The 13,910-nt window shown below is 38.5% G+C and overlaps 1 protein-coding gene across 1 annotated transcript in view; it reads right to left on the bottom strand.

Moving 5' to 3' along the window:
• Positions 1-13,910, bottom strand: part of KDM1A (lysine demethylase 1A) — a 47,182-nt gene that overhangs the window by 22,407 nt on the left and 10,865 nt on the right. Inside the window, exons 4-9 of the mRNA XM_075721913.1 lie at positions 12,595-12,728; positions 9,205-9,283; positions 8,110-8,202; positions 7,250-7,356; positions 6,072-6,153; positions 3,713-3,807 (exon numbers count right to left, since the gene is read on the bottom strand). Of these exons, the coding sequence (XP_075578028.1) occupies positions 3,713-3,807; positions 6,072-6,153; positions 7,250-7,356; positions 8,110-8,202; positions 9,205-9,283; positions 12,595-12,728 (590 nt within the window). The remainder of the gene's footprint in view (positions 1-3,712; positions 3,808-6,071; positions 6,154-7,249; positions 7,357-8,109; positions 8,203-9,204; positions 9,284-12,594; positions 12,729-13,910) is intronic.

The following is a 13,910-nucleotide window of genomic DNA, read 5'->3' as shown; positions in this document are numbered from 1 at the left end:
CAATAGGCTGACAAAAACCTCATGAAATTCAAAGGCAAAGCCTTGAAACTGTGATGGAATACCCCCATGCATCAGGACAGGCTGAGAACTAACAGTTGGGTATCAGCTCTGAAGAAAAGAATGTGAAGATCCTGGTGGACAACAAATTGAAGATGGCATTACAAAATGCACGCCTCCCAGCAATGTGAAGTTAGGATGAAGAAAGGGAAGAGAAATGACATTTTAATATTCACATAGTCTACCTTTTCACAGGTGACATCAATGCCTCATTCAAAAGCTTAGGCAGCTGTGCAGGCAATAAAACTTCCCAAAGATTATTCAGAACTCCTAAATCAGTGAATTTTTTGGAGGAAACCAACTCACCACAAAGAAAGTATCTGAAACTTGCAATCATTAAGAGCCCATCCTATATGCAGAGAATTTGATTCCATCTTCACTTCTTCAGAGAGAAGTCTTTCTTAATTAGGTAACACCATGGCAAAGACTAAAATAACAACCAACTTTAGAGGAGTGCTAATTGAAGGTATAAAACTGCTCAATCTTGGGTCATCATACAGTTGTGAGCAGCAAGAGAGATTTATGCCTTCAGTGCAAAGCTTAACGATGAGGATGTACACTCAGCGTATAACTCTTACGTACTTTGCCCTTCAGTAAAATGCAGATAGTGGAGAAAAAGACATAGACTGGCAGGAAACGTTAACTGTTGAAAAGATACTTGTGCAGATGTGGAAAGCTGTCAAGACAGTAGACAAGATATGGAGGACATCCAACTATTACTTGTCCCTAGACTTCTAGATGCATTCTCTGCTTTAGATGTCTGAATTATTATCTGATGTATATTGTTTTTCAAGGAGCTCTTCAATACTTCCTAGGATGGCTAGGGAATTAGCTAATGTAAAAGCTACAACTTGCACCATGAAGTCTGCCAAAATGCCAGAGGGAGAGGTGGAACATTAGTGTTCTATTATTTGAGACAAGAAAGGCTGTGCTCTTGGCTATTACTGGTGGACACAAATTGAGAAGGTTTTGAGGAGGAGTAGGGCAGTGAACGGACTGGGGCTCAGGGATAAGCTGAAAGAAAAAATGTAAGAGGACACTATCAAGTCAGTAGACTCTCTACTGGCACAGTGAGAAAAATTTTTGCTCCCGAAAAAGGAAGTTACTGGCCCAATACTCATTAGTAACCCAATGTGAATGCACCTTTGGAAGAAGCATATCCTGTAGACAGTGATTTCAGCTCAAACTAAACTTATTTTTCACTGTTTCTAAAATACCTTGAGAGCGTCCTTTCAACAATGGCAGCAGAAAGAAATGTAACATAAGTAGCCTGACAGCTATTGCAGGATAAGCTTTATACAGTGGGTTGAAAAATCAAAATACTAAGATGTGAAAACATTGCAGAAATAGATAACCAGCATTTAATTTTTAGCAGTGCTAATAATCAAAGGAAAAAGTGTGACAACATTAAAAAAAGGAAAAGAAAGGATTAATAAAGTAACTGCCTTGGTGGAAGTAGCATCATGGAGTATACTAAGGAAAAACAAGAGAAAGACAAAATGAGCAGTACATGTCAAAACACACAGCTTTCAAGGTACAACCGCACCACATCTTAGCAAGCAAATTCAAATTTTCTTTCTAGAGCTTCCATCCTCATTTAATTACTCTTTATCATAGGAAGTAACAACCTTCAACAGTTTAGATGGTCATGAGCTACAGGCAACACAGAGATATGATCACAGATAGATGCACAGATACTGAATGTCACATAATTAAAATTATTATTGGCATTTGTGGTATCTGGGTGGTAGAAGATTGGTCGTCATTCCTCACACCACAATTTCTCTTCCTTATTATGTCTCATAACTATCCAATTTGAAACCATTTTTAGCCAAATGTTCCAGAAGCTATACATGACAGACATGGTAGGAAACAAGTAGCACACAAAGGCAATCTTATTTATTCATTTATTTTTAAACCAAGGAGAGCACTCTGGTTCATTACATCATCGCCAAGACAACATTCAACACAAGGAAGTGATAAAATTTGGTGTAGAAAAATAAATCCAGTTACACATGTCAAGCTTTGTTTGCAACAGGTAAGCTGACATTTTTGATACATGCCTTTTTGAAATACGACTAGTGTTATAACCTTCCTGTCATTACACTAATAAATGCACAGACCTAAACAGCAGAAACTCCTTGCTGCAGCAACCAAACACAAGGAAGTGATGTTACCTGTCCCACAAGGTTAGCCAAAGGAGCAGTAAGAACCTTTTATGTGCTGAGGGATTCCTCCCTACCCCAGTGCTTGGCAGCATGCAGCCACACTGCCAGTTTCCATCCTGACTGGGTCTCCTAGGATAAATACCATTTGAATGTGGTACAGGAAACACTACAGAGTAATTGGAAGGAATATTCCTTTTCAGACAAACAATCTGCTCACACTGGCTTCTTCTCCAAGTGCCTACCTGATGAGCAAAGGTAAATTCTTGGACCACAGGACGCTGGAGCTGCATATGCCTGAGGGGTTTAGCTGCCTGTAAGTGATCTAGCACACTGTGAACAGAAAGGAGTGGGCTACAGAAAGGAAAGCTGCGTGGTCAAGCTGCAGGCATCACAGTACTTACTGAGACAATAAAAGCATGGTCTAAAGTTCAAAGTAGCTGAACTGTGTGTCTTACTGGGTGGTGTTAACAGAGGGAGCCTCTTCAAATTGCACAGGGATACATCTGCCCCGCTGTGAGATACTGAAGCATTACTTGGGCAGACACTGAAAACAGCTGGGAGAGGGGGAACACAGCAGTGCAGAGGCAAGCATGTTACATGCAGGACTGGCTTCACTACACAAGAGCAGACTGACTGCTAGAACCATCTACAATGCCTTGGTAGCTTTCCCTGAGTTTATTGTAACACCCTATTCACCCATGTGCAATAAGAAAAGCTGCAGGTGCCAGGTTACAACAGGTTTGTGCCAAAGATCACTTTTTCAGGCCTCTAGCAAGAAGCCCAGTATCCTCATCTGTCTTCTTTCAGAAGTTACTCTTAGTACCATGTTTTAAGATTCAGGAGGTAGAACACTTCCAGTCAATACATGTGTGAGAGTCAACATTAAACTAGGAAAGGTCTTTTCCAACCTAAACAATTCTATGATGTATCATTTCTATCTCTAACAGCACTCCTTGACACTACAGTGGAAAGAAATAAAACTAATTAAGTTTGTGAATCACAACTCTAGAATATTATTGTTGAACTGTTGCATGCATTCAACCAGCTGGCAGTGGTTAGTCAATTCTTTGAAAAGCAACAGATAAGTAGAACAGCTGGAATGAGCTTATCTCAGGGAGAAGGACTAGCAGCAGCAGCAACAACAAAAGCCAGAGTGCCAGCACAGCAGACAATTGTTTCAGAGAGGAGTGAGACAGACAACTGTCTAAGAAAAACCAGTAATCAATTTGGAAGAATAAATAGGAACTTAGCTTCCACAAAACCTTTGAAATTCAAAGTTAAAAACTCATGCAGAAAGATCAGGTTTTAAGAGAATAGGTGCAGAAATGCTAGAATATTACTACACTGCCTGAAAACGGACACACACTTTCATTACTCTTCTCCCTCTTCCTGGAAGCTATCTCCTAGCTAGACCAACAGCCTGGTAGCAAATACACTTGAGGTACTATTTCTTTTTAAAAGGTTCATGAAAACAGTATCAGACTTACAGCTTGTCCATTTGCTTCATACAGTGGGCATTTTTGTTTGATCTTAGCCAATTCCATATTCACTTGTTTACTGACCACAGCCATGGGATTTCCTCCTGGAAAACATTTTGTATAGTTAACAGAGTACTCCTGCAAAGTTTGTCTGCAATTAAATATAAATTCCACAGTTAAAGCTATTTCAGAGACTAAACACACCAACTCCATTGCAAAACGCATTCCAGTGAAGTAGTATAACACTGCCAAAGGTCTACTCTCCACAGCAATTCTTGCAACAAGGTCATGGGGGGAAAAAAAAAAAAACCACCCAAACCACCAAAAACCTGCTCACCAACACTTAAAGGACAGTTATGTAAAAAGGGCTGATTATAAAAGCAGAGTCCTAGGGCGGCAGCAACCTTAGTACAATTGAGAGTTGATAGCTATAAATGTCTTCAAAACATTTGCGAACAGAGTGTTTGAAAAGCCAAGGAAAGCTCCCACAGCTGCACAGTAACTTCAGGAGCTTTTGAAAGCGTGGTGACATGGAGATGGAACCCAAAGAATTCAGTCCCTAACGAATACAATCTATGAAGATGAACCATGTACACCAACTGTACCTGGAAGATGTGTAGCTAAACAGATTAGGAAACAATCTAGGAGATTCCACGTAGAAACATGACAAAGGCCGAAAGCACTGTGTTTAAACATACAGAATCACTGACCATCAAAGCCTCTCAAGTACAGCAGAGGAAATGAAAAGCACAGACACAAATGGGAAATGGTATAGAGGAGAGGCAACATGGATTTCCTCCACAAAATTACCTTTGGGAAAAGTTTCTCAGATCTAGCTTCTTAATGTTCTCTGATTCTGCAATCCAATCAAACCCAGAGCCTTAGTTCAAAATAGACGGGGAAGTTCAGCCACCCTAATACCTTCCTGTCTTTAGAGAGGTGACTAAACAAGCAGAAGAGTTTTGAAGTAGGTTCATAAGTTCATGTTTTAAGTTCAACAACCTCCTAAAAATTTTAGTTCTTCCATGGTCTACTAACAAAACCAGAAAAGATGCCGTAACTTCAGTCTTTCACCTTCCTGAACCACAAGCTCAACCCCTGCAGTAGTCTTCCCCTCCTCACATCTCTTCCAGATTCAGAAAAATGAAGGATGCGCTTCAAGCCATCTCCTTCACTACAGGATTCTTTCTTTCTTCATAGCATATGCGGTCTAATGCAAGGCAAAGGGTAGATTATTTTGGAAAGGAAACACCCATGATGAATTAAATATAAAAATAGTACAGTCTTTCACTAGGCAACCTTAAATCTGTTTTACCAGGACTGCAACTTCAATACTCTTTGTCTGGAAACAGTTTCTGTATGCAATTTAATAAAGACTAACCATAACATAGACACCAAGTTTTGGCAGTCAGTAAAAGTCAGTTAGGTTTTATCACAGGTTTTATAATATTTTATCATTTCACTGCATTACTGAAGGGTATTCCACACTAAACACCTGTCCATCTTCTTAGCAGAGTAACCAGTATCAATAACTGATGCCATCCCATAAACCAGCATTAAACAGGAAGAAATATGGCTTGTTTGCCATTATTTTTAAAGCTATTTTTGAAATCACTTGAAGAAAGGACTTTTGGGGTTTAAATCCTGACTTTAAGAAAGGTTTTCTCTTTAGAATGGCTCTGCTCTTCATTCCACCTCCTCCCTTCCCCCCCCCACATAAATGAAAAAACATAGTCCATCTCTTTGGCATCTCTCCTGTCTTTTAACTTTGCTATTTATTTGCTCTTATTTACTGTGCACTTAGCTACTCAACTAATCCCCTCACTACATTCCTACTTCTCCATCTTCAATTTCAGCTTATACTTTGGAAGATCCAAGGGAACAACTAAGAGAGTTACCAAGAAATTCAGACCACGGCCCTGAGCTCAAGAGGCCACTGGCAGCTGGGTAAAGCAGCTATAGAAAGACTTGCTAGCAAGTGCAGTGAACCCAGTACAGATACCACCTTAAAGGAATCGGGCAAAAGAACAGACACACAAAAGGGCAGTGTGCTACGGGAAGAGCAAAGAATTCTACTAAGCACAAGCAAGAATGGATCTACAACAGTTTGATGACATGACAGTTTGATGACTTCAGAGCTATGGCACCAACAAAAATCCCAGCTTTTAGTGTGGGCTGCCATTTGTCCTGAAGATTCACTGATGAAAAACGCTAACCGCCAAAGAGGCTGAACTAGAACATCTACCTTTTAATAGTTGAAAATACCCAATTACTTTGGCCATGAAAGGAAATAGCACAAGGTTTCAGATCTGTAACATCTTGTCCCACAATCTTCCCCCCCTGATGCTTTTTATTTTGAAAAACTCACCAAGTCCTGTTACCACCATTGCTCCTAGGTCAGCAACGTAGTTCCCTTTGCGAAAGGTAGCAACTCTTCCTCCTACTCGGTCCTTTTAAAAGCACAAGATATTAAACCTCTGGTAACATTCAGCAATACATGTCACTTCAATATAATCACTGAAACTTCTACAGAATGTGGTATAAGTATTCTCTTATCTAAAGGTTCAATAAATAGAATGTACACTTTTCCAAGAACCTCTGCAAACACACACTTGATCTCATTAACTTGCCCAAGTTAAGGAATAAAATTATTAAGTTGCATTTAAAAAAAAGGAAAAGAAAAAAGATGTCTAACCTGATTTGGACAGATTTAACTATATCTACAGTAAGATCTACTATGATTCTAAAACCAATCCTTCATTGTCCACGGACAGATTAAGTTGCATGCTAGATTTCCTCCTCCCACTTCCTACTACAAAATCTAATAGCTATATAGGAAATGATTCAGCTGTGCTTGAGAAAACTGAATTTTAGGGTTAGAAAAAACCATCAGCCAATTATTCCTATCTATTCCCCACAGAAGAGCGAGCTATCAGTCAAGAAGATAACCATGTATCAACAGCCCATTTTAGAAGCAGGAAAAAAGTTTCTGATTCTTGACACATACTACTGACTTAAGGATAACACTTATTTTCCTACTACTTTAAACTTAGTAACGAACTATTCTCAGTCCAGCTAGCAGGATGATAGCAGAGAGAAATATAAACAAGGAAAGAATTAATGTAGACTTAAAAGGTGCATGAAAAATAACCTGCCTGACATTGTCTGGAAATTCCAAACAATGATTCTATTTAATGGGCAAGTTCTTGAAACACAGACTTGCATTCTGCTGTCCAGGGAAAAATCAGTTCCTAATCATGAAAGCAAGAAGATTCCAGCCTGTTACTGGTGTAAGCATATGACACTAGCACCTGACTATACAGTCCACCCCTGAGAAAGCATTAGCCAACTTCCAGTGAGAACAGATACGCTTGTTTCCTAGTAAGACAGGTTTAGTACTCAGCAATACATCCCAGCTGCCTGTAACTACACACAAGCTTACCCATCTTGGGCATGCTGCTGGAATACTTAGCCTTATGCTAAGTACTGAATGTGGTTAGTGGGTTAAGTTTCCGTATAGAAGTAAAACAGCAGAGAAATTCATACCCTGGCTTCCAGAACTGTGACATCCATTCCAAAACTCTGCAACTGGCGAGCTGCTGCCAACCCTGAGACTCCAGAACCGATAATGATCACCTTTCCAGTCTTCTTGGCTAAAGAAAGGGAACAATAAGCTACATGCTTTACATGTGCATTACTACATTGTAAGCAGTCACGTTAAAGTTGCATTTAAGAGATACCAAGAACAAAAAGCAGCTTCTCATCGGTAGTTCTGACAGAACAAATCTTTAACAAAACAAATAGCCATGAAAAGAAAATTGAAGTAATTATGTACATCATATGGTAACAGTAAAACACTTTAGAATTTTTCTTAATGACACAGGTACAAGAAAAATACACCAGTAGTACATCTGTGACAAGGAAGAAAACAGGAAGAAAAATACTCCTGAAGGACAAGTGTTTGAAGAAACTGATTCTTATTAATTACTGTGGGACAAAGTACCAGTTTTATTTCTTTCTGCCCCAAAAGGATAAAACCTAGGAAGGACAGACAAGTTCAGCACTTGTAAAATTCAAGCATCATATAAGCACATAACAGACGTAAGTACAGTATTGTGTTCCTGTCTTTTGTTATTCAAACGAGGAACAAGGAGAACTCATTAAACAGTGACAGCCACCAAACTATCTACAGTTTTGCAAACATTTTCCCTCTCAAAGTGATTTACTTAAATACATGGCTTCTCCATGCCAAAATAAAAAACATGAACTTCTATAGCCAGATGGCTTTCCAGCCTCTTTATTTTCTCAGCACCACAATGCTAAAAAAAGCACTCAAAAAACTGTCCTAACAAATCACAGAACAATAAAACAAAACTCCAATTAGTAACAATTTTCAAGTTTCTTACTTGGAAGGGGCTTCACTCTTTTGTAGATACCAAAGTTGATCAGACCATGCCGCTCCAGATAGCTGTGTACTCTGTGAACAAGCACCGTATCACCTAAAAAGTTGTAATGTTTTAAAATTATTAAGTATGTTCAGCAGCACACATGTACTGAAAACATATTCACAAGCAAATATGTCACAGCAGCAACCCAGCAAAGTCACACTGAACACAACCTGTTCTGCACCCCCAGCTGCCCTACTGAAGAATCCATGTTCTTGAAGAAGGGTGAGGTTAAAGTTTTCTGGAAACCACAAGCTGTTTTCCATGCTATACTGCAGTTTTGAATACTGCCTGACAAGCTGTACAGGACAATAAATGCTTCTATTTATCTACTGCGGAAGAATACCTCTTCTGAAATTGACTGCAGAAATCTGGAGATCTTTACACAGAACTATAATGCGATTTGCCAGTATTAAGCCAACCCATTACTGGAGCACCGAGTTTTTATTTTTATTTTTATAAACATAATAATTCACTATTTTGCAATATTTGACATTGTATCTGTGTTCATGTCAACATTATTTTCTTCTTTAATTACTTTTTCTTTATGGCTCCCCTCCACCCTTTTCCAGTTTATTGGGACCTTTTTTGAGACAGTTGGAATGGCCTACATTTGCAAGCAGTAACTCCTTGCTCTTTTACTGCCTTCTTTCATCACGGCCAGTCTGTTCAAGTCTTACACAACTTTTTTATGCCTCCCAGAAACCTTATGATTAAGAAAATATCACAGCTGCAAACCATCATGAAGTTGTAGCAAACCTTAAAAGCTGCATGTGAATTCACTCGAAGGAAACTTCTGTAACAACCCATCATTTTATCAGCTTTTTTGAATTCTGCTAGTCATATTTCTTTACCAGACAAACGAACTCTAACAAACCTGAAACATGAGCCTACTGCAATATCCCATTCTGTACACTAACGCTCATGGAACTCCACTAACAAAAGGACCCATCTGAAGTCCTCTCTTGATTCTGAGCAGCCTTTTCCCAACCAAAACTGAAAAAGGATAGCAGTGATATGTACAGTATGGTTTTGGCAGTAAAAGACTTGACTTACTATTATAAGGTGCTTCTAATTGTTGGATAGTTGCCTCAAATGTCAACTGAATCTTTGGGTTATCCAACCAGAGCTGCAGCTGTATTTAAACAAACAATAAGACACATTATATTAAGCAACAGAAAAGAGGCATTTTCCATGTGCATGTTTGTTACCAAATACTGTTAGGAGATGAAACTCTAGAGTTACACCTTGGCAGTGCTATCCAAGCCGCACTGAACTTCACCTTCCAGTGTTCTTTAAGGTGCAATACAGGCATTTTAACTTCCTACACCATTTCAAGTAAGTGGAAATGTATCAAGTTAGCAATCTCCTAATCACACATACAAGAAAACACACACTGAATGAACAAAAGCTACAAAATGGTAGTGCCAGAATGCTTATATGTACAGCCTTCCTTTCACCTGCATGGCAAGTGTAATATTTCAATTGGGCATGCAACATCAGCCAGCATCTGACTTTTCAGCATCAAATGTCACATTATTTTTGTAAAAGCTACAGAAGTACTGTCATCTTATGAAATTTATTTATCTCAGACCTTTAATCATCTAAGCCATCTTCACTGATGTAAGACACTACCATGGACTACACTGGCCACATATACACAAGAAAGAGCATTTAGAGGACAGTTGCAGTTCAGAAACCAAGCAGGAAGAGCTGCCTGTGAAATATTAATCATGTCACTTCATGCTAGGAAAAAAGCACAGAATAATAGAATCACAACTGTTTTCCCAACAGAACTCCTACTTCATGGCATGGACAGCAATAGTTAATAAATAACATTTTACAGTTCAGTGCCTAGATCTAGGTCATACATAGCATCTCCACACCATTTTACATTCCAGAATTAGTCATTTATTTTGGTATTTCTCTACAATTGCACTACTGAACTTCACAGCTCCTCACAGATACCGAATTAAAGTGGAAATCATACAAGTATAATGAATAGGAAAGATTAAGAAAGAACTTCCATATAATTTGGGAGGCTATTTTGAGGCAAATTTCATCTTTAGCATAGTACTTTCTTCTTCTCGTTTTCCAAGTGATTTTTAACAACGTTCTTTCTGATAATTTCTGAGAGTGGGACTAACCATTTTGTAGTACTACGTACCATAATGCTAGGATTCCATTCTAGCTGGAAGAGTGCAAAGCCCATAAACTATATTTTTATATATAAAATTCTACATATGTATATATACAACTACCATTATTCACATTAGTTTACTTTTATTTATAATTAACTTCATCTGCTATATTATCACCCAGTTACTCGTAAGAGCCTTCATCTTTTGTAGTTTTTGTAGTCCTCATTTAGTACCTAAAGTAACTTAGTATGTGCAGCACATGACCATTTCTTTACAAATTCTGATTTTTAGACCCTCTATGAATACACAGAACAGTGCAGGCATTAAAAGATTTTAAAGGCTTCAAACCACAACTGCCCTGCGCTGCCACAGCAGATCATTTATCCTATATTCTGCTTTGTAAATTTTCATGATCTGCTTTAACCAACAGTAATTTAGCATGAGCTTTTACTGGTTTGCAGTTTTGGGTTTTTTTTCCCATTGGTTGGTTGGGTTTTTTTTGTTTTGGGGTGGGGGGGATTCATGTAGAAGATCACATGAAGTGGATCTCCTTTGTTCACTTTCTCATGAGTCCTTCAAAGAACTCAGATGGACTGTAAAGGTTGACTTCCCTTTATAAAAGCTACTGTGAGCCTTCCAAAACCCGATTTTACTTACCAAGTCATTCATTCAGTTTTTGATTCCATTTGTTACCAGGCAAATTGGAAACATCAGACTTACTAGTCTAACTCCTCTAACTTCTGGGAACTCTGGGTGTTCATGCCCTCTTCAATATTTTCAAATCCCTTGATACTGGGCCAGCTATAAGTAAGAGGATGCACACTGCAGTTCACAGCTCTCCCAGAGCTCTGCTGAGCATTGGGTTTATATTACCCTTTGCTTCATCTGCTCTTCTATAACCTCTGCTATTCTGACCAGAGGAGATCCTCTCACATTTCCCTCCTCGGAAAGGGATTCCTGCGTAGGAACTTCTCTAATTTCCTCCATAGCAAATAAGGACCAAAGACCAACAATGCAGCTTTTCTAGTGCAGCCCTGCAAATACCCCTTCCAAACATTCCTTTAAATTCCAGTCATTTATTAGTTTCAGTGGAAGACTTCTGCTTCTAATGTGTTTGTAAAAGGATTACTCACTATACTTTTTGAGCAAACTGTTTTTCAAACCTTTTGGCTTGCCTTGGTCTGTTTTTATGCATCTCATGACCTCCCAAAAGTTACAACTTCGGTTAATTAGAGGGAGCTTTCACAGGAAATGCAAGATTCATGCATGAAGATGTCCACCATGCATAAATTTCAAATACCTTAAGTTATTAAGCATTGGGTGCTACCATGGTGATCCCCCTTGATCATCTTAAGTCTGAAAAAAACTGAAAGGTGCATAAGGTGTTTTCTCTCTTAACTAGGGTAACAAAGCAATTTTCAAAATATTTCTTGCTTTTGTACTCTTAATCTTTCTAACATGACTTAAGTTTTCTAAAAAAATCGCTTTTCTAAGTACAGGAAAAAGCCCTGAACCCTGTTTGTGTGCTGAGGAACCTAAAACACTGTCACAATTTAAAAGCATCATCTGCAAAACACAATACCACTGTTCAAGTTTTATTAAGGTTTAAACTTCAGGCATGCTTGCCTGAACTCAAGTGAATGAGCTCCCCAATGAATTATTTGAATATTGCCCCTTCTTTCTATACTTCAAGTTGCATGGAAGGTTCTGAATTGGGCAGAAATGCTACAAACATTCAGAAGCAGATTTTCATTTCTTCAGCGTTACAACTTCTTTTTTGAAATCAAAGCTGGCAAAGTAACTATTCTGTTCTGAGAATAAGCCATGTGACTGGCTTGATGTCTCAGTATTACAGCAACTGAATGCTCAGCACACTAAAAAAATAAAAGCTGAAAGGCATTTCTTATTCTAAGCAACAAGGTATTTGATTGAATATTATTTAAGTATTCTACAGAGACTTCTTTAAGCTGAGATCAAGTAATAGAACATTTGCACCAGCTTTCTGTTTATTTTTTAAAAGCTGTATTAGCTGAATCATGTAGTTTTGATGGTTGTTATGACCGTGTTTCGGATATTGTAAGTATACTACAGAATCTTTATGCTGCCTCACAGCATTGCCTCAATCAAGAACTGGATAACACCTTCCTTAGCAACTTAGAGCATGACAGGATACCAGAAATGAAACCTCACCATCTCAAAACAAAACAAAAAAATCTACCGTTAGACATGGTAACTGCCAAAAAGTCTTTGCAAGGTACACAAATGTCTTACCCTTTGTTCATCAATACTTTTACAATAAACTTACGGTGCGGTTCCTGATGTACAGAAACACCTTCTGAGTCTGCTGTGGCCCACTGATTATATCAGGGAAGCAGGCAGCTTCTTGAGATGTCATACGGTCATGTGGAAGTCTACTCTGGAAAGCTGCACCCTCCACACCTACAATAAAAAGACAAGTTGTCTACAGGCACTGCAAAAGCAACTGCTACTTTTTACACTACCCTTCCTACCCAGTGCATCTAGCCTTGAGATGATAGGGTGGCCAATTTCATGTCATGCTTTCATTTAGTCTTTTTATTTATTTCTGCAAGACATGCAGGTTCCCAAGTCAACAGTTCTTTGAATTACAGGGATCATCTAGGGTTAATGAAAAAGCTATACTATGGGGGGTTGTGTGTGAAACCCCCAAACAAACAAACCCCTGAAAAATAAGGGGGGCGGGGCACATATCAATGTAATATTATATATATATTATACATATAAAATATAATATAAATTAAACATAAGTGCTTTAGATGCTGTCCTTAATTTGTGTGGCTTCCAGATTCTATCAGGATATGAAAAACATTCTGGAAACCATTCAAAGCCAAAAGATCTATAAGATACAAGCACAGTGCCTACAGTCCCCTCTCACCTGCTTTTCAAGGTTTCATTTGCACTGGACTCCTCAAGCTAGAGGAAACCATCTTAACCTCTCCTTTTGCATATTTTATATATTCACAACAGGTAGCGCAAGGAAATACAATCCTAATTACACTTTTCCTGTGTCCCCTCCCCAAGTGCTGCCTACAACCAACAACTACAGATTTCTGACTTTTCCTTTTAAATGCTCCACATGTAAAAGACCAATGTTGAACATATAGAGGAGGCATTTTCTCTATGGAAAGACTTAATTCATAAAGGCACCTGTACTTCAACACTGTAATTCAAACACTGGCAATGAAGTAATAATACAGTTATGTACCCTACATTCCTCAATCTCGTTTGAACGTTATACTCTACGTAGAGCAACGAACTAAGACACAGCTGCATAAAGTGCTACAGCACAAGTAGAGTGCAGAAAGCGAATCTTGCAGGCACAGCAAGCAAAATGAAATACTGAGATGCGAAATACAGCAAGAACAATATAAATCTCGTATGTCCTAGGAAGTGACTTAAGATCAGGACAGACAGAAGAGAGGACATTCTATCTGGAAATATTTAAGTCAATACATCCCAAGGGGAAAAAAATCCACAAGTAACGCAGTAAGATTAAGATCATTTGCTGAAACTGGAACTGTTCAAAAGATTATAATGAATATCAAAGGAAATATAAGCTTGCAGTGTGTTACACTAACCAAG

The sequence above is a fragment of the Pelecanus crispus genome, chromosome 16, assembly GCF_030463565.1.
Source record: "Pelecanus crispus isolate bPelCri1 chromosome 16, bPelCri1.pri, whole genome shotgun sequence".
Taxonomy (NCBI): domain Eukaryota; kingdom Metazoa; phylum Chordata; class Aves; order Pelecaniformes; family Pelecanidae; genus Pelecanus; species Pelecanus crispus.
Note: the sequence above shows the minus strand (reverse complement) of the source record. Positions and strands in the feature narration are given on the sequence as shown.